The sequence below is a fragment of the Syngnathus typhle genome, linkage group LG7 (genome assembly GCF_033458585.1).
Source record: "Syngnathus typhle isolate RoL2023-S1 ecotype Sweden linkage group LG7, RoL_Styp_1.0, whole genome shotgun sequence".
NCBI lineage: Eukaryota > Metazoa > Chordata > Actinopteri > Syngnathiformes > Syngnathidae > Syngnathus > Syngnathus typhle.
In genome coordinates this window covers 1,855,561-1,882,969 of record NC_083744.1, presented here as the reverse complement: position 1 = coordinate 1,882,969, position 27,409 = coordinate 1,855,561, and the positions used below count along the sequence as shown (strand labels likewise).

The following is a 27,409-nucleotide window of genomic DNA, read 5'->3' as shown; positions in this document are numbered from 1 at the left end:
TTAATTAAATCCCATGATCGCATCCTTTGTACTTTATGTAAAACACCGCCGCATACGCGCCGCAGTTGCAGTTCAGATTACAGTAATCCCTTGCTACATTGCAGTTCGTTTATTTCATTTCATTACGGTTTCATTACATCGCGGATATTTTGAAAATTTGTGAAAAAATTCACATATCGCCCCCCCACCCAAACTATGAAAAAAAACCCGCGATTTATATCAGAAAAATACAGTATATTACACCAGGCTCGTTCTCTTAATATTCTCGCATAAACAAAGTGCAACAGAAGTAGCTAGTTCTCGTTTTATTCACAAACGTTCTTATTATATGAATAAGATAGTTCTTATAAATGTTTGTTAGTTCTTTGCATAGCTTAACAATATTCAACATTTTCAATTTTGGAAGAAAGGACAATATACAAGTAGTAAAGTATATTTTTACGTTATATTAACCGCTTGCTGTGATTGTTCTGTAGAAAGAACTTTCCATCTCAATCAGCCTAACATGCATGAATTTAAGATGTTGGAGGAAACCAGAGTGCCCGAAGAAAACCCATGCAGGCAGGGAGAACATGCAAACCCCACACAGGGAGGGCGAGAGGTGGAATCGAACCTGCACCTTCTAAACTGTGAGGCGGATGTGCTAACCAGTGCGACACTGTGCCTCTTTAGAAAGAACTACAACAGACGCGAACAGAAACTATGGCAACCTAGACACATAGCAAAACTGGGGACGAGACATGACAAATCTCCCTCGAAATAAAACTTGAAATCACCTTTCTTCTTGTTTGTTGTCAATCGCGCATCGCATTCAGCCATCCTGCCCAACACACTTAGTCAGTAAAATTCATAATTGACGACATCGTTTGATGCGATGGTGCAATCCTTGATGGTGTGTTATTGTCAAATATTGTTTGTTTTTTAATCTCCATCGCGGATCGGACGTCATACGGAGGCAGCATCACTGTGCATGCCCACTATGGATCCGATGCGCAGAACGGATGCGCAAGACACGTCAGCTATTTAAAGAGCGAGAGTTGTTTTCTTCCTATTAGTTTCAATTCACAGTTTAATTAGCAGTTTCAATCAGCAAATAACAAAATGCGTATTACAGGTAATATTTTATTTCACAACACTTTGCCTTGTTCCTTTCGTCTCTGCTGTTCACTTCAAACTCGCTCCATACAAACGCAATGCTCTCGTATCAGACGCTTGCTCGATCACCTGCTCGTTTGCTGTCACAATGTACCCTACACCAGTGGTCCCCAACCACCGGGCCGCGGACCGGTACCGGTCCGTGGGTCACTTGGTACCGGGCCGCCAAGTCGCACAGAAAGTTTTTTTTATCGACGATCAATTAATTCAGGTCAAGAGACTCGTCCCGGTCACGTGACATGTTTCCCCAGTCGAGCCCGCAAAGCTAATATGTGGCGACAGGCTAACTAACCAGGCAATGAAGCAATCAAAACTGCATCAACACATGAAGACCAAGCTTCCTGCAATAAAAGACAAACCACTTCCGCAGTGGCGTAGCCAGGAATTTTTCCAGTAGGGGCGCGCGCCCACAGGAAAAAAAATCAAACATCACCCACGCCGTTCGCTGATCGCTAAAACAACATCCGGGTCCGGGAGGCAAACGGTGAATGGATAACATCGCGCACATAAAATAGCGCAAGCACATTCGCGCAAGACCGAAAGAAAAAACGGCATGAAAATGAAGACTCGAAAAAGCTCGATTTTTTTCAACCGGGGCGCAGGGAGTCCTAACCGCCGGCTTGGCCACGCCACTGTGGGACCGGCTCATTTCTGAGAAACAAACTCAGTGCTCCCACTAATTCAACGTAATGGTGAGTTTTATTTTTGTCATTTCAAAGTCAAAGTCAAAGTCTGCTTTACTGTATTGTCAACTTCTTCACATGCCGAGACACACAAAGAGATCGAAATTACGTTTTCTCTATCCCACGGTGACAAGACATAGTACACGATAGACACACAAGTAAACGACGCAATATAAAAAACAAGAAGGCACAAACAATAAATAATAAGAGTAATAATAAATAATAAATAAACAGATAACACAACAAATAAGAGCCAGTGTGCATACAGACAGTAAAAGTACAGGACGCTACGCAGAACTGGGAAGCGAGTTCAGGATCCTAACAGCCTGGAGTATGAAGCATTTGTACTTGTTTTTATGTCAGTCGTATCATTTTATTTCATCGTATTTATATATTTATTATAAATGTATTATTTATTTATTTATATAAACGTATTATTTATTTATATAAATGCCGGTCGGCGAAAATATTTCTGACATGTAACCGGTCCATGACGCAAAAAAGGTTGGGGACCACTGCCCTACACAAATCCGAAACATTTGTTGCGGCTCCGAGTCACGACAAGGGGCAAGTTTTGGTTTCCAAGGGTGTTTTTATTCCTCTTCAACTTCTCTCCCATACAGAGCCGCCTTTTTCACATGTCCGCACGCCTTTTTCACATGTCGCGGTGGTGCCTTTACGGGCAGTCGGAGAAATCAACGCCAACAAAAAAAATACATCCAGCCTAGTTAAGACCATACCAAAGACTATAAAAATGGGACCCATTGCCTCGCTGCGTGTGTGACGATCATTGGGACTTAAAAAAACAAACACAAAAAAAAAAAAAAATAGGGTGCGTATTATACATGGGTACAGGCTTTTTTCCAGCATCACCATGCCATTTTTAGGGTGCGTATTATACATGGGGGCGCATTATACACGGAAAAAAACGGTACTTTTTTTCCAAGAACCTTGTTGATATAACTGAAAATCAAAACACACAAATGTGTGAGGAGCGCTCGCTCGCCTGAGTTTCCGCCTGTACTTCCTGCGGAAACTCAGGCGAGCGAGCGCTCCTCCGGCCGTCATGGCTACATTTTACCGTGGCACCATTGAGAGCGTCCTCTCCAGCTGTATTGCTGTTCGGGGTGGCGGCTGCACTGACTACAACTTGAAGGCTCTGCGGCGCATAGTGAACACGGCTGGTAAGATTGTTGGGGCTTCACTCCCCTCCTTGAAAGACATTTACATCTCCCATCTCACCCGCAAGGCGACCACGATTGTGGGTGATGTGAGTCAACCCGCTCACTCTTTGTTTGAGGTTCTGCCCTCTGGGAAGAGGTATAGGAGCCTGCGCTCCCGCACCACCAGACTCAACAACAGCTTCATACTCCAGGCTGTTAGGATCCTGAACTCGCTTCCCCTTTCTGCGTAGCGTCTTGTATTTTTGCGCTACGCTTACTGTCTGCTGTATGCACACTGGCTCCGTTTTGCTCCTCTTATTTATTGTGTTATCTGTTTATTTATTATTTATTCATCATTCTTATTATTTATTGTTTGTGCCTTCTTGTTTTTATATTGTGTCGTTTACTTGTATGTCTATCGTGTAATATGTCTCGTCACCGTGGGATAGAGAAAACGTAATTTCGGTTTCTTTGTGTGTCTTGACATGTGAAGAGATTGACAATAAAGCTGACTTTGACTTTGATGTGTGTTCTTTGTGACTTTTTCTTGCAAAATCCCACACAAGTGGTCACATTGCATCGTCTTGTCTACTCTTTCTAGTCGCCATTATTATGTTTGCGTGTTTGACGTAATCTCTGCCGGCCAGCGGTGACAGGAGATGACATGTTAGAGCAAAATCAACATGAACTTAAAATAACATTCAGACTTGAACAATTGATTTAAACAAGTCCAGCTCTTGTCGATGTAGCCGGGCAGACACATTGACACATTGGTTTAATAGATGTATAGTTACACCCCTAATATAAGTAGCATTACTTCACTTTTATTTTTAAGTTTAGTTTGAAGTTGGCCCTTGGAAAAACAATCGCGGGCTGACTTCACTTCGAGTTGAGGCAAGTATGACCTAATCTTAATGTGCAAAACCATATACAGACTTGAGTGCAATATTAAATTTTCAGTGCTCATGCACAACTGTGCACATCAAGCTCCCAACTCTCACCTCTGACCACACGATACGTTACAGTCCAAACAACAAATTATTGTTTGATTGATTTAGACCTGTTATCCTACGTCGCGTCAAACAAATTTTTGCCGCGGGCTGCATCGTAGCCATAGTTTCTTTCGGAGGGCCAATATGACTGTCAACCCAAATAAAACGTCTAGTATTATATACAGTATAGGCTACACAACAAACTGATGAATAACTCATTTTGAAACCAGAGACGAGTAAAAACAGTTCAAATATGGTGATAAAAAATGGTAGCAACATCAAAAAATCTTTTATTAGTGAAGACGATTTGAAATGTTAGTATTGACACAAAGTCGATGTACAGTTTGTCTTCGCGGTCCAAATATGATTACACTGAAGGCTAAATTTGGCCCGTTGGTCAGAGTTTGACACCCCTGCCCTACGAGGTCAAAGGTCCACTGATGAGTGTATTTATCAATGCAATAAGCATGACATCAATTTGAGCTTTTAACGCTGCCCTTTTCTAGTGAACCGTGCATTTCACATATCAATAAGAAAGAATAATTCTCACTGTAAAAGAGACTTAACTTCCTAAACTGAAAGCAACCAGTGCATGGGAGAGCGTGGCGGGAACACGCCACCCTAATCAGGCCTCTATATATCCACGCTCTAACGTGGCCACACTTACCCTCAAGCGTCACTTGTTTTCCTGCCTTCTTCAGGACCTGCACCGCCAGATCATGCGTTGCCTCCCGGAGGTCGTTTCCGTTCACGGACAGGATAGCGTCGCCCACCCGAAGCGCGCGACTTTGGTCTGCAGCGAGCCCCGGGAAAATCTTAGAGATAAGGATCGGCATCCGATTCTCGCGCCCTCCTTTGATACTGATCCCCAGCCCGCCAGACTCCTGTTTCACGACTCGGACCTTTCGCACAGCCTCCGTGCATACGTCCCTACAAACTGGAACTTCGCCTTGCTTCGAGCCGGAACTTGACCCGGGACTCCCATAGCTAGAATCGGGACTTCCAAAGTCGGAGTCTGTGCCGTTATTCGAGTACTTCCCAGGACTGCTTAATCCGTATGTGCCGTCACATGGACCCCGAATAACATCCACGCGACCAGGGCTGCTGCTGTAACCTTTCCGAAATTGTTTGTGGCCCGAAGACGGACTCGGATCAAGGTGCCCTGACCTGGTTCCCGATTTGTTTCCATTCGATATGCCATTTCCCATGGCATCCGGAGGACCGTTGTGATCCCAGTGGTTGGTCCTCTGTCCGCTTACCTCCGTCTCGGCCGTTAAAGTCAGCGTTTCTATGGTGAGTTCGGCGGACACACGGATCCAGCGCTCGCGGAGAAGTAGGTCCAGTTGACCGTTTTTATCAGCTCTGGTCCACACCGCCATTCCAGCACCGATGTGACCACTTTCACGTTCAGCTCGTCATAAAGTTGCTATTTTCCTTGTGCTTACAAGACACCACCTTCTCCTTCCACTGGGCTTCATCGACACACCCACTCAAATCCACAGGCTCCCAGAAATAGGGTAGGACAAGTAAAGATACGTACCAGCCAGTCAGGTTATTGTGAAGTTCAGCAACTGAAGCTCGCTATTCGTGCCACCTCTGAATTCACAGTTAAACAATTCAATATCCACCACAATCCTTCAAAGTAAAGGTTACGTGTGTTCTTTACGACTCTGATTTTGCAGATTCATTCAATGTCTGAAATCTATCATCACAAGTCAACAAAGCACCCTTTTAGTGAAAGCTAGCAAATAAATCAATGAATGAATGAATGGATGGATGGATGGATGGATGGATGGATGGATGGATGGATGGATGGATGGATGGATGGACGGACGGACGGACGGACGGACGGACGGACGGACGGACGGACGGACGGACGGACGGATGGATGGATAAATGAATAAATAAATTAAATTCTGCAACAATTTGCTTTTATTTAAAAAAACGAAGCGCCTATTTCCCGTGGACGTTGTTTTGGTTGTGTCCAAATTCACAGCCCACGTCTTCGCTAGGCAGGCTCAGACTCATGATTCCGTCACGGTATATAATTGGCTGGAAGGACATTACAGTGACGTTTAAGATTGACCTGCGTGAAGCTGGCCCCCCACCCCCCGCAAAATTTAAGCAAAATAGTCTGTTTTGTTTGTGCTTCGTTTGTGCTGGTTTGTGCAGCAAAAATGTTCGTTTGTGCTGCTATGGTTTTTTAGTTATGAACGATTCTTTTATAGGTCATCCAGAGTTCACCCAGCCCCCCATCTGCTCAAAATGCAAAAAAACCATAGCAGCACAAACGAACATTTTTGCTGCACAAACCAGCAGAAACGAAGCACGAACGAAACAGACTATTTTGCTTAAATTTTGCGGGGGGTGGGGGGCCAGCTTCACGCAGGTTTAAGATTGTGGTTGTACTGTTTTGCGGATTTTTTTTCTTTTTTTTCGTAGTCGCCCACTCACATACCGTCATATGTGGGAATTGAACTAGTGATGTGCAGTGAACGGGAAGTGGCGTCACTGACTCGTTCGTGAACGGGAAATTACGACATTGATGTTTTAATTTTGTATTTGTTGGCTTGTAGTTGATGGTGTTATTATATCCAATGTGTTTGTGTTTGAATAAAAGGTTGAAAAAAAAAACCGTTATGCCGACATTTGTTAATTTTGGGGACACCAACTCATACAACAACGTAAAACACATACATATTGTCATATAAAGCAGTTAACCGAATGTCAGATTTTTATGTTTTGACTGGCAAATATAAAAACAAGGAATATAACACCAGACAAGTTATAACATAAATGTTTAATAATAATAATAATAATAATAATAATAATAATAATAATAATAATAATAAAAGTACATCTCAAACCAGCAATCTAATGTGAAACTGCAGTCGATATATTGGATAACAATATTTAGGCATATAAATGCATACAAGTTATTTAAAACCTACTATAAGTAAATCGTAAATCTACATTCTGGCTTACATAGTTCACGCCAGGAGACCCAACATATTCACTGACTGATCCGTTAATGTACAGGAAGGCAGTTCACTCATTGACTCGTTCGCGAACGGGAAAGCCAGGATTCGTTCCCTCACTGATCCGTTTTCGCGGTGAACTGGAAATGCGAATGACTCAGTGAGTGATTCACTCACTGAGTGATTCGTTCACTCAGAGATTTGTTCGTTGGTGAACGGGAAATGCAATTCCCGACTCGTTCGTGAACGGGAAGTTACGTCATTTTCTTCTTTGTTTTGTTTTACGGCGAGGTGGCACCAGCCTCAATGGCCATAATCGACACCTACTGGTTGAAGTTATATGAACGGAAAAAAGAACGAATCACTTTAGGAAGTTATTCGTTCACTCTCGTTCACTGAAGAGATTCGTTCGTTTTGAACAAATCGTTCACTCACGAGCCAACATTAAATTGAACTCATGGTGCCTGCACACAAGTCAGGCGAGTGTACCACTACGCCAGTGCTTCTCAAATAGTGGGGCGCGCCCCCCAAGGGGGGCGCGGTGCTATTCTTGGGGGGGCGCGTGTGACCCTGGGGAACAGGCTTTTTTTTTTTGGCAGTACTAGAATAAAGTGTAATTGCGAATCTTCACAGCAGGGGGCAGTGGCGCTCTCATTGTTACTTCTGTGACGTTTGCGACAGTGCAACATTTTACGACTTACAAGACAAGTTAGGATAGTCACGGTGGGGAAGGGGGGGCGCGAATAGTTTTCTTCTTGCTACGGGGGGGCGTAACAGAAAATAATTGAGGAGCACTGCACTACGCTATTCAAGATTCAAGAATTTTTGTTCGCCTTGTTTGACGTGCCAAACAAGGAATTTGACTTCGGTACATCACACCCTCTGTTCAACATTTAGGTGACTAACAACACTCAGGACGTGTGAAAATTACAAATATTCTCAAACATCCCCTGATCTTAAACTCCCAGGAGGGCAAGGAAAAACTCAAAACTCCAACTACGGGAAATGAGAAACCTTGAGAAGAGACCACAGATGAGAGGATCCCTCTTCCAGGATGACCAGGCTGCAATGGATGCAGAGAGGACACATAGTACAAATAATGTAGACAATTCAAAAAAGGTGTGGAGAGCAGGATGTTATTGCGCAGCAATGACTCTGAGACTCTAAGAATGGTGTGAGTTCACCAGAGCAACAGCCTGGGGGAAGAAGCTGTCTCTGCGTCTTCGAACACACTGCAACCTGGCTGAGAAGGGTCTGTAGAGATGTTACTTGCATGTTTCCTGGTCCTGGACAGGTACAAGTCTTTGATAAATGGGAGGTTGATTCCAATTATCTTTTCTGCAGTCCTGATTGTCTGTTCCAGTCTGTGCTTGTCTTGTTTGGAGGTCAATCCAAACCAGACAGTGATGGAGGTGCAGAGGACAGACTGGATGATGGCAGTATAGAATAGTATATTATATATAGTATAGTATATTGAGCTGTCTCAGGAAATACGCTATCAGCCATCCCCTGGATTGTAGTTCAAACACGGACGATATTTACGAAGAAAACCTCAGAACAATGTGCACTTTTTAAAAGTCGGATTTGTTTGATTTATTGATGCTATTGACGTTTTAAAAGGGAAATGTAAAACTTGCAGCCACACGTGGTAGAGTCAATTTGTAATGTGGTTCTTTAATGCGGCGCAGGTGTATGTTAGACCGAGACATTTAATGCAGCCCTGCTCCAACAATCCTCCGTCTTCCACTTCTTTAGGTTGGAAATTATAACTTAAATAAAACAAGAATTCCTAACAGGGTACTCTTTTTTTTTTTTTTGTAGTTTTTTTTGTTGTAATGTTTTTTGTGTTATGTTGTACTTAAAATCACTATAGTTTTTGGGTCGTGTACACTGTGTATTGTATGTATTTTGTATTTTATCATGATATATGCCAGTGGTTCTTAACCTTTTTCCTTGTTCGCACCCCATTCAATTCACCAACCAGTTCTCGCACCCCTAACCCTAAATAATTATTATAATAATAATTGGTTTACTTTACAGCTATAAGGCTTAATTAGCATTATCCCTAATGTCAATTAACACAATGACTTCTTGATTTCCAGAATTTTCCACTTTTTTCGGTTACCCAACCATTATCCCCGAAAAATTGTAAATTTCCCCCAGGGTATCCTCGCACCCCCTAGGAAGCATTCTCGCACGCACCCCCGGTTAAGAACCACTGATATATGCAATTGTCATATATATGTTTGACACAGATGTTCAATTAAAAAACAACGTTTTGAGTCGATGGTAGGAAATTGCCTCATTGCCTGATTAAAAATATCACAATACGATGTATTTTCCATCCATCCATCCATCTTCTTCCGCTTATCCGGGGTCGGGTCGCGGGGGCAGCAGCTTCAGGAGGGACTCCCAGACTTCCCTCTCCCCAGCCACTTCGTCTAGCTCATCCCGGGGGATCCCAAGGCGTTCCCAGGCCAGCTGAGAGACATAGTCTCTCCAGCGCGTCCTGGGTCGTCCCCGGGGTCTCCTACCGGTGGGACATGCCCGGAACACCTCCCCAGGGAGGCGTCCAGGAGGCATCCTGATGAGATGCCCGAGCCACCTCATCTGGCTCCTCTCAACGTGGAGGAGCAGCGACTCTACTCCGAGTCTCTCCCGGATGACCGAACTTCTCACCCTATCTCTAAGGGAGAGCCCGGACATCCTGCGGAGAAAACTCATTTCGGCCGCTTGTATCCGGGATCTCGTTCTTTCGGTCACGACCCATAGCTCGTGACCATAGGTGAGGGTAGGAGCGTAAATCGACCGGTAAATTGAGAGCTTTGCCTTTTGGCTCAGCTCTCTCTTTACCACGACGGACCGGTACAAAGTCCGCATTACTGCCGACGCTGCACCGATCCGCCTGTCGATCTCGCGCTCCATCCTCCCCTCACTCGTGAACAAGACCCCAAGATACTTAAACTCCTCCACTTGGGGCAGGATCTCATCCCCGACCTGGAGAGGGCATTCCACCCTTTTCCGATCGAGGACCATGGACTCGGATTTGGAGGTGCTGACCCTCATCCCGACCGCTTCACACTCGGCTGCGAACCGCTCCAGTGAGAGCTGGAGATCACGGCCTGAAGAAGCCAACAGCACCACGTCGTCTGCAAAAAGCAGAGACGCGATGCTGAGTTCCCCAAACCGGACACCCTCAACGCCTCGGCTGCGCCTAGAAATTCTGTCCATAAAAACTATGAACAGAATCGGTGACAAAGGGCAGCCTTGGCGGAGTCCAACCCTCACTGAGAACGAATCCGACTTACTGCCGGAAATGCGGACCAAACTCTGGCATCGGTGATACAGGGACCGAACCGCCCTTATCAGTTGGCTCGGTACCCCGTACTCCCGAAGCACCCCCCAGAGAACCTCCCGAGGGACACGGTCGAACGCCTTCTCCAAGTCCACAAAACACATGTGGACTGGTTGGGCGAACTCCCATGCACCCTCGAGGATCCTGCTGAGGGTGAAGAGCTGGTCCACTGTTCCACGGCCAGGACGAAAGCCACACTGTTCCTCCTGAATCCGAGGTTCGACCTCCCGACGGACCCTCCTCTCCAGCACCCCTGAATAGACCTTCCCAGGGAGGCTGAGGAGTGTAATTCCCCTGTAATTGGAACACACCCTCCGGTCCCCCTTCTTAAAGAGGGGAACCACCACCCCAGTCTGCCAATCCAGAGGCACTGTCCCCGATGTCCACGCGATGCTGTAGAGACGTGTCAGCCATGACAGCCCCACAACATCCAGAGCCCTTAAGAAATCCGGGCGGATCTCATCCACCCCCGGGGCCTTGCCACCGAGGAGTTTTTTAACTACCTCAGTGACTTCAACCCCAGAGATTGGAGAGTCCGCCTCAGAGTCCCCAGGCCCTGCCTCCACAATGGAGGGCGTCTCGGTGGAATTGAGGAGGTCTTCGAAGTATTCTCTCCACCGACACACGACGTCCCTAGTCGAGGTCAGCAGCACGCCATCTCCACTGTAAACAGTGTTGACGTTGCACTGCTTCCCCCTCCTGAGACGCCGGATGGTGGACCAGAATTTCCTCGAAGCCGTCCGGAAGTCATTCTCCATGGCCTCGCCAAACTCCTCCCACGCCCGGGTTTTTGCCTCAGCAACCGCCGAAGCCGCGTTCCGCTTGGCCATCCGGTACCTGTCAGCTGCCTCGGGAGTCCCGCAGGCCAAAACGGCCCGATAGGACTCCTTCTTCAGCTTGACGGCATCCCTTACCGCCGGTGTCCACCAGCGGGTTCGGGGATTGCCGCCACGACAGGCACCAATGACCTTACGGCCGCAGCTCCGGTCGGCCGCCTCAACAATGGAGGCGCGGAACAAGGTCCACTCGGACTCAATGTCCCCCGCCTCCCCCGGGACCTGGGAAAAGTTCTGCCGGAGGTGGGAGTTGAAGCTCTTCCTGACAGGGGATTCCGCCAGACGTTCCCAGCAGACCCTCACAGAACGTTTGGGTCTGCCATGTCGGACCGGCATCTTCCCCCACCATCGGAGCCAACCCACCACCAGGTGGTGATCAGTTGACAGCTCCGCCCCTCTCTTCGCCGCGCGATGTATTTTTTCAAACATAAATAATGTAACTAATTTGGTCCAATTATTAAACAAGTCCAGACTGTACACCCTGAATACAATTATCTAGGATTATTTCAATTAGTTTTCTTTACAGGAATCTTGACATCCTCAAAAAGCTCAGACCCCCGAGCTGATCAGAACACCCGAGAAGATTGCTTGCTGTGTCCAAATTCACAGGCGGTGCCCTCCGAGGCACGGCCTTCAGAGGACGCAGTCTGTGAATTCGGTCAGCAATTGTGACGTCTTCGACAATGGCGACCAATAATGACAGTCCGTGAATGGTAAATCTTACGTGTTGGCGACAAAATCTCCGCCAGCATCACGCTGAGCACGGGGGCCCCCCAAGGCTGCGTGCTCAGTCCGCTGCTCTTCACCCTCCTGACGCATGACTGCACTGCAACCTACAGCGACAACCGTATCGTGAAGTTTGCTGACGACACGACTCTGGTGGGTCTCATCACCAAGGGAGACGAGACTCAATACAGGCTGGAGGTTGACCTTCTGACCACGTGGTGCAGGGACAACAACCTCCTGCTGAACGTCGACAAGACCAAGGAGATTGTTGTGGACTTCCGGAAGGGTCACACCCAACACCTGCCGCTGACCATCGACGGTGCTGTGGTGGAGCGAGTGAGCAGCGCCAAGTTCCTGGGGGTGCACATCAGTGAGGATCTCTCCTGGTCCACCAACACCGCATCACTGGCAAAGAAAGCCCAGCGCCGCCTGTACTTCCTGCGGAAACTTAGGCGAGCGAGCGCTCCTCCGGCCGTCATGACTGCATTTTACCGCGGCACCATTGAGAGCGTCCTCTCCAGCTGTATTGCTGTTTGGGGTGGCGGCTGCACTGACTACAACTTGAAGGCCCTGCAGCGCATAGTGAACACGGCTGGTAAGATTGCTGGTGCTTCGCTCCCCTCCTTGAAGGACATTTACACCTCCCATCTCACCCGCAAGGCGACCACGATTGTGAGTGATGCGAGTCACCCCGCTCACTCTTTGTTCGAGCTTCTGCCCTCTGGGAAGAGGTACAGAAGTCTGCGCTCCCGCACCTCCAGACTCTCAAACAGCTTCATACTCCAGGCTGTTAGGATCCTGAACTCGCTCCCCCGTTCTGCGTAGCGTCCTGTACTTTCACTGTCTGAACTGTCTGAATGCACACTGGCTCTTATTATTTATTATTTGTTATTACTCTTATTTATTGTTTGTGCCTTTTTGTTTATGATGTTTTTTACTTTTGCGCTATGCTTGCTGGCTCCGTTATTTATTGTGTTATCTGTTTATTTATTATTTATTCATCACTCTTACTATTGATTGTTAGAATTTTTGCCTTCTTGTTTTTATATTGTGTCGCGTACGTGTATGTCTATCGTGTTATGTGTCTCGTCACCGTGGGATAGAGAAAAACGTAATTTCGGTCTCTTTGTGTGTTGTGACATGTGGAGAGATTGACAATAAAGCTGACTTTGACTTTAACTTACATGTTTACAAGATTATAAACATATTTAGCTTTACTTATGTATTATCACATTCGTTTAGGTATTTAAAATAACTTCACATAAACACAGTGTGATTTGTACTGACTGCGTTACGATATTCTGTTATCCGCCTTCATGAAGTTATTTAGTGAAATGAATAAAATGCTTTAAAGATTCGATATTTCTTTATATAAATTAGCTACCATTTTTTTCCGTGTATAATGCGCAAAATTTAACTAATTTATTGTCCTAAAATCTGGCGTGCGCATTATACATGGGTACAATTTTTTTTTTTTTTAAGAAAATCATGGTACAACAAAACCAACAACAGGACTGACCGACAAAGTCGTGGAACAAAAAGACAGGGTGATATTACCAAAGACAGGAACAGAAACCAAACAGACATCATGACAGTAACACATGCAATGATCCGACGGTGAGCGAGGGGCAGACAGGACTTAAATACAAAACACGTTACATTGATTGAGGTGACACAGGAAGGGAGGGGCGACGCGAACAGAAACTATGGCAACCTAGACACATAGCAAAACTGGGGACGAGACATGACAAATCTCCCTCGAAATAAAATTTGAAACCACCTTTCTTCTTGTTTGTTGTCAATCGCACATCGCATTCAGCCATCCTGCCCAACACACTTAGTCAGTAAAATTCATAATTGACGACACATCGTTTGATGCGATGGTGCAATCCTTGATGGTGTGTTATTGTCAAATATTGTTTGGTTTTTAATCTCCATCGCAAACCGGATATCATACGGAGGCCGCCATTACAGATGCGCAGAACGGATGCGCAAGACACGTCAGCTATATAAAGAGCGAGAGTTGTTTTCTTCCTATTAGTTTCAATTCACAGTTTAATTAGCAGTTTCAATCAGCAAATAACAAAATGCGTATTACAGGTAATGTTTTATTTCACAACACTTTGCCTTGTTCCTTTCGTCTCTGCTGTTCACTTCAAACACGCTCCATACGAACGCAATGCTCTTGTATCAGACGCTTGCTCGATCACCTGCTCGTTTGCTGTCACAATGTACCCTACACAAATCCGAAACATTTGTTGCGGCTCCGAGTCACGACGAGGGGCAAGTTTTGGTTTCCAATAGGGATGGGCGGATCGATACCAAAATATCGATATATCGATCCAGGCCGCTCATTTTTGAGTATCGATCTCCCTAGCTAAAATATCGATACTTACAATTATTTAATTATATTTTTCCTCATTTTTCTCTGCTCCAATTTGGCGACTTGCACTCATGCTAGCACTACTTTTCCTTCCGCCTGCTGCACCGGCGTGTCCTGCTCTGCTCTGCTCCCGCCCCCTTTTCTCACAAGCCAAGCCCTCCTCCTCCGCCCCCCGTTCCAATCCAAACAAACACAAACAAGCATGGCCACGGCGGCGGCCCAGTCCGAACGCAAGAGAAGTCTGGTTTGGGGATATTATATTTTACTTAATAACAACGAGGCAAAATGTGAAATATGTCACAAAACAATTAAATATTGTGGCAACACCACAAATTTGACAAAACATTTAAGCAAAATTCACCCCACGGTTCATGAAGAGCTGCAGTTGAAACGTGCCGCAGACACTAAGGCAGCGACGGAAAACCCTGCAGCCGCACCGAGGCTAAGGTACCAAAGTACCTTAGAAGCAGCGTTTCAGAAAGGCAAGACATATCCAGGTATCAGGTGCTAACCAAAAATCGTAAGCATTTGTGGTTGATGTGCTATTTGAAGCAATAATTACTACGCTTTAGTCAGTCATTTATAAATAAAGTTTTCCCCTTTTCAATTTGTGGTCGAACGCCATACGTTTTATTTGTAACTCCACTTCCTATAAACAACACTAAAGTATTACAATATTAAATGTAAGTATCCAGTGGCTTTACAAATTGATAGTTTTGCTGCTCATGACGATTAAGCCCTGCATCTCTGTTGGTACCATGTCTCTCTTTAGATTATACTAAAAGACAAAACTTTTCCCCAACAACAGAGAGAGAGAGAGAAAAAAGTAAAGAATAGCTCCTTTTTATTAAAGTTATACTATTAATATGCATCTTCCACTAATGCACTAATGTCTAAAAAGGTTAATAATTCATGTACATGACGTAATACCTTTTTCTACAAAATTCAATAGATGACTCTCCAAGAGCAAGAATGCCACTGCATTTAAATTGTTTTTTGGCGGGAAATTACACTTCCGGTATCGATATCGGATCGAATATCGGGTATTTTGGGTAGGAAATACTTGGTATCGGATCGATTCCAAAATCATTGGTATCGCCCATCCCTAGTTTCCAAGGGTGTTTTTATTCCTCTTCAACGTCTCTCCCATACAGAGCCGCCTTTTTCACATGTCCGCACTGATCGCGGTGGTGCCTTTACGGGCAGTCGGAGAAATCAACGCCAACAAAAAAATATATACATCCAGCCTAGTTAAGACCATACCAAAGACTATAGAAATGGGACCCATTGCCTCCCTGCGTGTGTGACGATCATTTGGGGGGGGGGGGGGGGGGGAGATAATTTGGGTGCGTATTATACATGGGTACAGGCTTTTTTCCAGCATCACCATGCCATTTTTAGGGTGCGTATTATACATGGGGGCGCATTATACACAAAAAAACGGTAAATTATGAAGAAAGCTTTCTGGAGGTCAAACAGTATATCGAAATCAGCAATCTTTGTTGTTGACATTTGACTTGACCGCTTTGAGGTTGGAATGGGAACATCCGAGTGGGATATTTCCGATTTCATATCTTCCTCGAATGCAGCAGTAGTCTGTGGGTCGAGGGTGGAGTTTTCTGGGCGCTGGAATAGCCGATTTTGTCACGCTATTAGCGATGTTTTTGTGTCCACGTATAGTGTGTATTTCGTCACACATCAACATTCGAAACTACTGAAGAAATACATTTGGACGAAGAACTTAAGTGTGAGATGAAATGACAACGTCAACATTGCAGGTATATTGTTTTTCACACTGACGTTGTTAGCGCGGTGTTAGCTAAACTAGTTACAGGAGTAGTGCAGCTAATAACTGGCGTGACGGTGAACTGACGTCTTCAATCAACACCTACATAAGAAAAACGCACATAACTGTCTTCGGTAAATATTTACAGCTTGATTAAATGCACGTTGTGTTATGCTCGAGCATATCAAAAACACTGCAGTGCACCCGCTTTTCTTTGGCCCTTGCTAGCGCATCGTGTATTGTACAGTTTTTGCAACAGTATCAGAGCGTGTGTACATGTATATTTTTATCTTACAGCTCTTATTTGTCTATGTGTTATTGTCAGAAGGCAATTGATCTTGTGACCAAAGCCACAGAAGAAGACAAGTCTAAGAATTATGAGGAGGCGTTGCGTCTTTACCAACATGCTGTGGAATATTTTCTTCATGCCATTAAATGTGAGCAGTAATGGTCAACTAACAATCATTGCATTCCACTGTCGGATGCATGCAGTTATTTGTGTACTGTTGCCTGCAATGTGTTGCTCTTGCAGATGAGGCCCACAGTGACAAGGCGAAGGAAAGCATTCGAGCTAAGTGTATGCAGTATTTGGACAGAGCAGAGAAACTTAAGGATTACCTGAAGAATAAAGACAGACAGTGCAAGAAGCCTGTGAAGGAGTCACAGAACAATGAGAAGTAAGCAGTCATCTATTTAGTCAATTTAAGTTCAAGATTCAAACTCTGAAGTTGATGTTTGTGTATTTTGGTGTGTTCTGTGCAGGAGTGACAGTGACAGCGAAGGAGAAAACCCAGAGAGGAAGAAGCTTCAGGAGCAGCTAATGGGTGCGTGAGTCTTAGGAGTACAAGACAGAAAGTTAGGATGGATGGATGATTATTGCGTACATTAGTGTGGCAAAATAGTCTACAGCTGACGAAAAGCTCCCAGCGGCTGCCTGCCTGTTGGTGTTAAGATAATAACTTTAATCTCCATAGTCTCTCGCCATACACTGGCCAACGGCAGATCCCACCTTAGTCTAAAGCATCGATCCATTGGTTATTTTTTTTTTTCCAAATCAAATGAGTGAACAAATTGCCACGCCTCAGTGGTTTAGTAACCGAAGGGTTGGCTGTTGCCCGAGTCATGTATTGTTTCCTCGAGCTAGACACTTCACTCACCTTTCCTTTAGTGCCACTCACACCGGTGCATGAATATTTGGTGGTGGTCAGAAGGGCTGTAGGTGCATACCGGCAGCCACGCTTCCGTCAGCCTGCTCAAGGGGCAGCGGTGACCACTTACATAGTTAAAGACCAGCAGAGTATGTATGGCTCAATAATGCATCTAATGTGAGCAATTTGAGGATAGACTCCTATAGAAAAACGAGATATAAAATAGGGCTGGGCAACTTGACCCAAAAATATTCAAATTTTGATTCAATTTCCGATGTGTTTATTTAATATTTTACAATAAAGAGAAAGATGACTGCAGACAGGAAAACTTGTAAACAAAGTGCAACTTTATGTATGTATGTATGCATGTATGTATGTATGTATGTATGTATTAGGGGTGTAACGATTCGATACACATTGATTAATCGATATAATGCTCTATGATTTGTCGGCATCGTTGCTAAACGTAAACATCGATCTATATCGCCTGTTTTTGACCTCGGACATTAGACGCGACTTTATTTTGAAATCCAATTCATTGTTGCTTGCTTCCTCTTTCCGGGAGCAGTGCGCGGCATGTTGTGTTGTGAGCAGAGCAGGCACGTGAAAGGGGAGCCGACAACTACGCGGCTCCTGGGCTGGTGCTATGGCTAATGTCCAAGAAGACGAGGAAATTCGCTCCCCTTTGGGCTTCAAGTCATTCGTTTGGAAGCACTTTGTAATTTCCTAAATAAAGAGTTTGCAGTACCTTATTGATTTTGCGTATGAATTGTTATAAATCAGGAAATTGTTCTATATCGATCGTAGAGCACTATATCGTGATGTATTGTGAATGAATCACAGCAGGCTTTAAGATATCGGCAAATATCGTATCGCGATTTTTGTATCGATATGATATCGTATCGTGACAAAACCCTTATTATTATAAAAAATTTTTTTATAAAAAGGTACAAGTGTACGCACTGCAATTGTGTGGGCACTCCCTGCCTTCTGCTGGCGTGTGGGCAACTTTTGTGCCATAATTCCTCAATTTAGAAGTAAAATTTTGAATTCTATTTTTTTTTAATTTGGACAAAAAACACGTCAGCTATATTAAGAGCAAGACTTCAGTTCTCTCCCTATTGGTTTCAATTCACAGTTCAATTAGCAGTTTCAATCATCAAATAACAAAATGCGTATTACAGGTAATATTTTATTTGCAGTTTGCCTTGTTCCTTTCGTCTCTGCTGTTCACTTCAAACACGCTCCATACGAACGCAATGCTCTTGTATCAGATGCTTGCTCGATCACCTGCTCGTTTGCTGTCACAATGTACCCTACACAAATCCGAAACATTTGTTGCGGCTCCGAGTCACGACGAGGGGCACGTTTTGGTTTCCAAGGGTGTTTTTATTCCTCTTCAACGTCTCTCCCATACAGAGCCGCCTTTCTCACATGTCCGCACGCCTTTTTCACATGTCCGCACTGATCGCGGTGGTGCCTTTACGGGCAGTCGGAGAAATCAACGCCAACAAAAAAAAATACATCCACCCTAGTTAAGACCATACCAAAGACTATAAAAATGGGACCCATTGCCTCCCTGCGCGTGTGACGATCATTGGGACTTAAACAAAAAAAAAAAAAATTGGGTGCGTATTATACATGGGTACAGGCTTTTTTCCAGCATCAACATGCCATATGCACCGGACTATAAGGCGCACCATTAATGCATCATGTCAGATTTTTAATCCAAATCAAATCATTCTCCATTTTATCTTTTTTATTTCAACTTCAGATGCAACAAATGACTTTATAATCACAAAATAATGATCCATAGTCTTTTTGATTCATGATTCATAGTCTTCAGCAGGCCACTTATGCTTGATTTCATGTCACAATGCTTCGGGCCAGTTTGAATTTAGGCATTTAGTCTACATATAAGGCGCACTGGACTATAAGGCGCACTGTCGGCTTTTGAGAAGATTTTAGGTATTTAGGTGCGCCTTATAGTCTGGAAAATACGGTAGTTCGTAAGTAGAGGTACCACTGGTTCTGGCTTATACAGGGGGACACGTCTGGCGCTGCAAGATCTGAGTGCAAGATCTGGCGGCGTAGTGTGTCTGTAACACTACCATTAGTGTTACAGACACACAGTCCCAGCTTTCTTCAGGTCTTTCACTAGGTCCCCCATGTGGTTCTGGGATTTTTGCTCACCGTTCTTGTGATCATTTTGACCCCACGGGTTGAGCTCTTGTGTGGAGCCCCTGATCAAGTGAGATTAGTAGTGGTCAAGTAAATTTTCCATTTCCTGATTATTTCTCCAGCAATAGATTTCTTCGCAGCAAGCTGCTTGCCTATTGCTGATTCGGTCTTCCCAGCCTGATAAAGGTCTACAATCTTGTTTCTAGTGTCCTTTGACAGCTTTGGTCTTTACTATAGTGGAGTTTGGAGTATAACTGTTTGAGGTCATGTGCAGGTGTCTTTTATACTGTTAAAGAGTTCAAACTGGTGGTATTAATATAGGTAAGGTAAGAAGAGCAGGTCTGTGACAGCCAGAAATCTTGCTTCTTTGCAGGATCAAATACTTGCTTTCCACCATTACCGTAATTTTCGGACTATAAGTCGCATTTTTTTTTTCGTAGTTGGGGGGGGGGGGCGACTTATACTCAGGAGCGACTTATATTTTATTTTTTTCAAACCGTTAAAAAAAAAAAGGGGAACCGCAATGTAGCAAGGGATTACTGTAATTTGAATTTCAAGTGACAACAGTATTTAACAAAACAAACTTACAGGCGTGTGGCAGCGTGGACTTCCAGACACGGAAGTGGAAGAGAGCTCCATAGAATAGGACTGGGCGTGCGTAAAAGCCATGACCGAGCCTCGGACAGTCACCCGGCTGAGCGCCGGCCCTCGACTTCCATCCATGGAGGTGAAAGACAGCTCGGTAGAGTAGGACCGGGCGTGCGTAAAAGCATTGTCCGAGCCCCATCCACCGTCCCTGGACAGCCACCCGGCCGAGCGCCGGCCCCCGACTTCAATCCACTGAAGTGAAAGAGAGCTCCGTCGAGTCGATCTTTGTCCTTTATGTAAACAACCGCTGCGCTGCTGATGCGACGTCGCGCGTCACTCGACGGAGCTCTCTTTCACTTCAATAGTTATTTGACATATAATTTATATATCGTTATATGGGCCTGTGGAATATTTTGAAGTGCAAGAGCCGTCAGCGGCGCACACGCATTGTTGACAAAGGACGATTGATGGATTTAATGAATTGAAGTGACGCAGATGGTTTTATTAACGTGTTATTTATGTAATAGTTTTTTTGAATAACTCTGAATTTTACGTCAGGGCCGTTCTCAGCTCTTAGTTTGTGTTTATGTCACGTTAGCATACCTATTGTTTAGCCTGTTGTTGCTTGTTCATGACTGTTCTTGGTGTTGGATTTTGAAAATTACGGTATTTAGAAATAATTTCTTTAAATAGTAGACAATGTGATTTTCTGATTTATTTGTTTTCGGATGGATGGATGGATGGATGGATGTGCTGTCGGCCGATTAAAAAAGCATCAATATAATTCCAGGATTTCTACTTAATTAATCTCAATATTATTTTGAGCTCATATCTGATAAAGGTCCCCAACTAAAATCTGAATTCTAGTACATTACAAAATTCTATTGCTTGACTAATCAGTTAACTACACCAAGAAAATATTTGAAATACACATTTTTATTCGTGAGGTGTGCTTGATAAATAAAATTTAAAAGAAAAACGGGACAAGCAAACCAATTAGGCAAGGTGCATTATTCAAAAATACAATAAAAAAAACGGTCAACACTCGACAGCAATATCCAAATATAAATATGTATTTCAAACCCTACAAGTTAATCAAGCACGAACTCTGACGTCTGTGTCCAGGTGCAATAGTTATGGAGAAGCCCAATGTGAGGTGGACGGATGTGGCTGGGCTCGAGGGAGCCAAGGAAGCTTTAAAAGAGGCTGTCATCCTTCCCATCAAATTCCCTCACCTCTTTACAGGTACGACACCTCGAGTGGAAAAATTATCCTTTTGACCAAGACCTGCAAAAAATGGCAGGAATGTGTAGCACCTGGAGCAGGGGTGGGCAAACCTTTTGACTCGCGGGCCGAACTGGGTTCTAAATTTGGACCGGAGGGCCGAACCAGGAGCAGATGGACGTAGTGTTTGTGTGAAGTAATATAAGCGACCTGTAAAGGTCATTCCATAAAAGATTTTGGCCTTTAGTAGATAGTAAAGCATGGATATTCCAAACAAGTTTTTTGAAAACAAATGCATTTATTAACAGCATTAAAAAAAAGAAAATCACTAAAAAACTGCTATCAGTGATTCTCATAAATACGACACTGTTATTATGAATAACAGTCTCCATCACTTCAGTGCCTGCAGGTCATATTAATGAAAGATGTTTATCTTAGATGAGATCACATCAAACGGCAAACATTCTGACCAAATATATCATCTTGAAGAATCGGTGAAAGCATACATCCAAATAAAGTAATCAAAACGGCAACACGGTGAGGGGTATCTGAAAATCAGAGCAGAGTTTTAATTCACAAACACCTGGTAACAAAGGTGAGGAAACGGGAAACACTTCCTAAAGTAAGTCTTAAGAACTTTACAGGTTAAGATTAGTCGCAAACAGGGAGTGCATCAATGTCCTTGAGCATCCTGCATTGTTTGAAAATGAGTGTCAGGTTTATTTCGATGACTGAATAACTATTAAGAGAAGAGCAACAGCAAACAGACCACAAGTGAGACAGAATATTAAGTCTTTTCTCGCGAGGAGTGCAGTACAGATAGCTTACAACAATCTCTACACACACTAAAAAATCTGTATGCACTCCCGCTCTTTTTATTTGGATTTGCCCTACCCACAGTGTGAGACATAAGCCACTAAAGGGGAGGAGGAAAGCAAGTGGGCTTTGTCTCGTAAGGAAAAATCATTAGGTGTTTACATACTGATAAGAACATCTGGGAAGAGGAGTTTGAGTGGACTGGATACAGAAGAAAAAAAACTTTGACCTCTAGTTAAAACATAGCAAGGGAAGTTTTACGACATTGTGTAGGATGCAACAAGCTAAGTTATTTATTACTGGTTATATACATTCCAACCTAATCCTACGATAAAGATAGTTAGGAAAAACCCTGACTTTAATGGTCACTTGGAGGTTCATCTGGGGTGCAAGACAGCAATGAGGCACGTTGTCTAACAAAGTGGTCTTTGTTAGAAAGGAACTGTCCTTCTGTGGTACATCATAAAAACAGCAAGGCCAAACAGCAAGCATATATTGCAGTAATATTGCGGTAAAGCATTGATTAGAGAACGAATATGTAACATATATATACATTTTTCTAACAATTCCCTCCTGTTTATCATAAGTTCCCAGAGACCATCTTATCACCTAAAAGCAGCCATTTCAAAAAGATTTTCAGCCGCAGGATCACAATTTATAAGAACAAATTTACACCCGGGAGGCGATCGAGCCTTAATAATCAATATCAGAGTCGGGAAACAAATCGGACAGGTTTACCACAGGAGCTTCAAAGATGGAGCCATCGCTAGAGCGACAACCCTCGTCAGTCGCAAAGTCGTCCCCTTGGAGCAACGGAAAAGTCTCAGCTGCTGGAGAGATAGCAGTTGTAATTAATCTGTTAATTAGAGACCGGAGACACGGAATACAACAACATCCACACAAGGTCAAAACAGCAGAAAAAATGGCAAGGGAGACTAAGACCGAGGAAACCAGGGTACGGTACTGTCCGAACACGTTTAGCCAGTCGTTCCAAACCTCCGTGTTCACTCCACTGTGTTCCTTCATTTTCCCATTCAAGGTCCTCAGGCCCTCAAGGGCCTGGGACAGGCTTCCATCAGCGGCAGTATTATTGGGAATAAATGTGCAGCATTGTTCACCAAACATGGCGCAGACACCACCCTCTTTTGAGAGTAGCATGTCAATGGCCATTCGGTTCTGGAAAGCCATGAGGGAAGTCGCGGCCAGTTGGGAGTGGACCGCCCTGAAACCCGCCTCGGTCCAATTTCCAAGCCACTGCACGTTGTAATGGACACATGGTGGATTCAAAACCAGCTGCTATCTGATTCACCAGCTTACACTTATCCGGTACTCCTCTGGGAACACCAATTGCATCAATTTCGGTCAGATCATTGTCGGCTCTCAAATTCAAAGATATTTTGTTTTTTACCAGCTTTTTTTTTTTTTTTCAGATCTTGGGATGTTGATACATATACAATTTAGCTTGACTACATTCTCTGAAAGCAATGGCTTCTTTTTTCTTTCTTCAATGGATATTACTATATAGAATGCTCTGTCACACATTTCACAATCCAATAGACATGATAGATTTCACACAATCTTTGATCAATGGTGACGGTACAACATAAAGCAATGGTCACAAACCCATACATATGACATATTCAATTTTTGTTTGTCTTTACAGCTTGTTTTGCCATTAGCAATCAATTGTTTCGTTTAGCAGTTTACTCTTATACTAGTTACCTGAAACAAATTATCCACATTCACTTTAGATATATTCATCCCATTCTTTAACATCTACAGCGGTTGTTGACGAAGTACACATATAAACATCATACTTTCTTGGCAGTCCAGATCTGACACAGCAGATCATCCTGCAAAGGTCAAATTGATCTTTTAAATCGCTACAATGCGGCATAATTTATTATTATTATTTTTTTTTGGGAGTGATCAATATAAGTTGTTCACTCATCTCTCCCCTACTCATTATGACTTTGTTCCCACAAATACCATATTGCTGAAGTTAACAAAGTGGCAACAAAGATGGCCACCTTACATGCAATAACGTCATTGTTCCATTTTCTTGTTCCCGGCATTTCTCTAAGAGGTAAGGCTCCCTTTGGGTCACTTTTTCCCGATTGAACGTTACCTCAAAAGAAATTACCCTTTTGTAATTTGCAAGGACCACCTCAACTGACCTTTCTGCTATTTTAATGGCAGTTGACGTAATTATCAATATTCAATGTGGCCCTTCCCCCTTGGAAGAACACCAGTGTTTTGTTTTCAATGCTCTTAATCAGAACGTGCTTTGTTCTTTTTGCCTTTAAAATATTAATTATAAATATAAAATGTAAATGCCAAATTTAAACCATCCTTAGTTTCCCACTTGGTTTTAAAACATGGTAATCTATATTGTCGCCCAAACAATTTTTCATACGGTACCCACAGTACTACTAAACATTTTTTCCATGATCTTACATTTTTCTATGCACATTTTCACACTTTATACCAGTTCTGTCACGAGAATTAATTTCCGAAATCCCATATCTCGGTATTATTTCTTTACATAACGTTTTTGCCACTGTTAAGGCATTCAGTGTTTTTGTTGAAGCCAATTCAAACCATTTTGAGAATGCATCTATTATGACCAGGCATTATAACCCTGTGGATTGTGTTTAGCACATGTTAAACAACCTCTACAATTTTCTTTCTTTTTCTTTTTTGTTTTGAAAATGTTTTCAATATGAATCAAATCCGTATGTTGTATAAAGCTGACTGACCTGCCCCATTATCCCTCCTCTTGAGCCACGCGACACACACTATGGCTCAATATTACTGCCCATTCGTATAGGTTCTATGGTAGGACAGGTCTGTCTTCTGGTCATTTAGAGATACCATTCTCCACTCTTGCCCCTCTTTTCGTCCCTATTTGTATTTCAGTCTACGGACTTTATTGCTGCACTTCTTTAAAAACATTTCAGTAATTTAATCTGCTTCTTGTGTGTATAAAATTTGAAGCATCTCTTGCACCACAGCTATGCGGTTCAGTCTGCAAGCTTGTTACCTCTTGAATTTAATCAGCTTCTTGTGTGTGTGCCCTGCACACGTGCATATAGTTATTTTTCGTGGTAATTGGACTGCTTCCACAACTAGCTTAGTTGTAGTTTCTTGTAGTTTCTTTAGTTACTTTTCAATCATTTTCTCATCGTTTATAAAGTTAAAAGTTAAAGTTAAAGTCCCAATGATCGTCACACACTAGGGGTGTAAATCGCGGGTTTTGTCACGATACGATATAATATCGATACAAAGAACTACGATACGATATTTGCCGATATCTCAAAGCCTGCTGCGATTCATTCACGATATATCGCGATATAGTGCTCTACGATCGATTATTTTTTTTTAATAAAAAATATAGAACAATATCCTGATTTATAACAATTCATACGCAAAATCAACAAGGTACAGCAAACTCTTTACTTAGGAAATTACAAGAGTATTGCAGTATACAAAGTGCTTATTTTAACACTGAACTTTGATGTCGTGTTTTTTCTTTAAATATGCGGCGAGATTTGTGCTCCCTGAATATTTGATCACCGCATGGCAGGATTTACAAACTGCACGTGTCTTGTCCGTTGAGCCATATTTTCTTTGGAATCCAAAGTGCTTCCAAACGAATGACTTGAAGCCTAAAGGGGAGCAAATTTCTTCGTCTTTTTGGACACTAGCCATAGCACCAGCCCAGGAGCCGCGTACTAGTTGTCGACTCCCCTTTCACGTGCAGCAATGCCGCGCACTGCTCCCCGCTCCCGGAAAGAGGAAGCAAGCAACAATGAACTGGATTTCAAAATAAAGTCGCGTCTAATGTCCGAGGTCAAACACGGCGATATAAATCGATGTTTACGTTTAGCATCGATGCCAATAAATCGTAGAGCATTATATCGATTAATCGATGTGTATCGATGTATCGTTACACCCCTATCACACACACATTTGGGTGTGGTGAAATTTGTCCTCTGCATTTAACCCATCCCCATGTGATTTTAATCCATCCCCTGGGGGAGAGGGGAGCAGTGAGCAGCAGCGATGCCGCGCTCGGGAATCAGTTGGTTATCTAACCCCCCAATTCCAACCCTTAATGCTGAGTGCCAAGCAGGGAGACAATGGGTCCCATTTTTATAGTCTTTGGTATGACCCGGCCGGGGTTTGAACCCACAACCTTCCAGTCTCAGGGCGGACACTCTACCACTAGGCCACTGAGCTGGTTTATCACAAGAATCTTAGTAATTTGAACAAAAATCAAAATGTATGTTTTATTTTACCCAATTGTATGATTTAGAGAATCCATATGTAGTAAAGTGTTGTATTACTACATATGATTTCATCTCCATTTAATTTGACACACCTTTCAAAATGCTTCTCAGTGTCCCAGTGCACACATGCTTTGCGTGTGTAACTGGTTGTCTCAACCCGTGTTCCACATCCTAATCCTTCCTCCCTCAAGGTGTCAAACCAATCAAGATAAAGATAAAAAACAACAAAATAACCGCCAGTAAATTATTATATTAGTCAATTGTTGTTGTTTCTTAACTTTAACTAACTCAATCGCTCTCTTATCCTCAAATGTAAAAACTTGTGTAGTCTTTACACAACCAATCGACTATTTCTTCTAAATTTAGCTTTGAAATGTTATTTAATAATTTTGCTTCATCCAATTCCAGAAAGCAAGTTCTTTCCATCTCTCAAATTTTGTTTCATCAGGGCTAGGCATTAATGCAGTGTGGACCAGTTTCTGCCCACAAAAAAAATTGCTTGCCTTTCTTTTCTTCTTATTTTCACAAAATTGCTTTTGTTTTGCGGTGCAAATCATATAGACTACAATCTAGCAAATTCTTTTGTGCACCTACATTAGCCAATTTTAACACATAACACTGACAGCACACAGACAACACAAAAACTTACAGCAGAGACACAGCTCACAAACAATACAAACAAACAACGCTGCGCAAACGTCATCCTCTATTTTGACGTTTTGGTTATACTTTTGTTTTCTCAACAGTGCCTTTTATCCTTCATGCTAATATTGTCACATCTTCCTCAAGCGTCACCCTGCTTCAAATATTCAAACATTCTCTGAGAAACTCACATTTTCCCTGCTTCGCCCGCAGCCACAGCACCCCTCGTGCGAGGAGGGGGCGCAGCATCAATGTTGATTGGTCACAGGCTGGCCATTTCCTGCAACGATCATGATGCCGGCCCACCGCCCACACAAGCATAGCACAGGCCCACGCGGACAGCCCCGCCCCGCGACTACGCGCGAGCGCAGGCACGCTTATCAGTTTCACCTTCTCAAAGGGCAGGCCAACTTTGCTGTTGCCCCCTCCATCATGTTCACATTCGACATCTTTCACTGTCT

At 43.5% G+C, this 27,409-nt stretch overlaps 2 protein-coding genes across 6 annotated transcripts in view; one reads left to right on the top strand and one right to left on the bottom strand.

The window, feature by feature from the left end:
• Positions 1–5,594, bottom strand: part of sntb2 (syntrophin, beta 2) — a 140,539-nt gene extending 134,945 nt beyond the window's left edge. Inside the window, exon 1 of one of the 2 annotated variants that reach the window (XM_061282206.1) lies at positions 4,661–5,594. In XM_061282206.1, the coding sequence (XP_061138190.1) occupies positions 4,661–5,372 (712 nt within the window). In that variant the 5' untranslated portion in view covers positions 5,373–5,594. The remainder of the gene's footprint in view (positions 1–4,660) is intronic. The other variant, XM_061282207.1, reaches the window with a different exon arrangement.
• A 10,194-nt stretch (positions 5,595–15,788) lies between these two features.
• Positions 15,789–27,409, top strand: part of vps4a (vacuolar protein sorting 4 homolog A) — a 70,508-nt gene continuing 58,887 nt past the window's right edge. The window contains exons 1-5 of one of the 4 annotated variants that reach the window (XR_009714872.1): positions 15,804–16,049; positions 16,383–16,494; positions 16,590–16,734; positions 16,820–16,881; positions 21,100–21,219. Coding sequence is in view for 3 of the 4 variants with exons in the window: in XM_061282208.1 (XP_061138192.1) it covers positions 16,029–16,049; positions 16,383–16,494; positions 16,590–16,734; positions 16,820–16,881; positions 21,100–21,219 (460 nt within the window). In the remaining variant the exon portion in view is untranslated. Of the gene's footprint in view, positions 16,050–16,382; positions 16,495–16,589; positions 16,735–16,819; positions 16,882–21,099; positions 21,220–27,409 lie in introns of all 4 variants that reach the window. The other 3 variants (XM_061282208.1, XM_061282210.1, XM_061282209.1) reach the window with 3 other exon arrangements.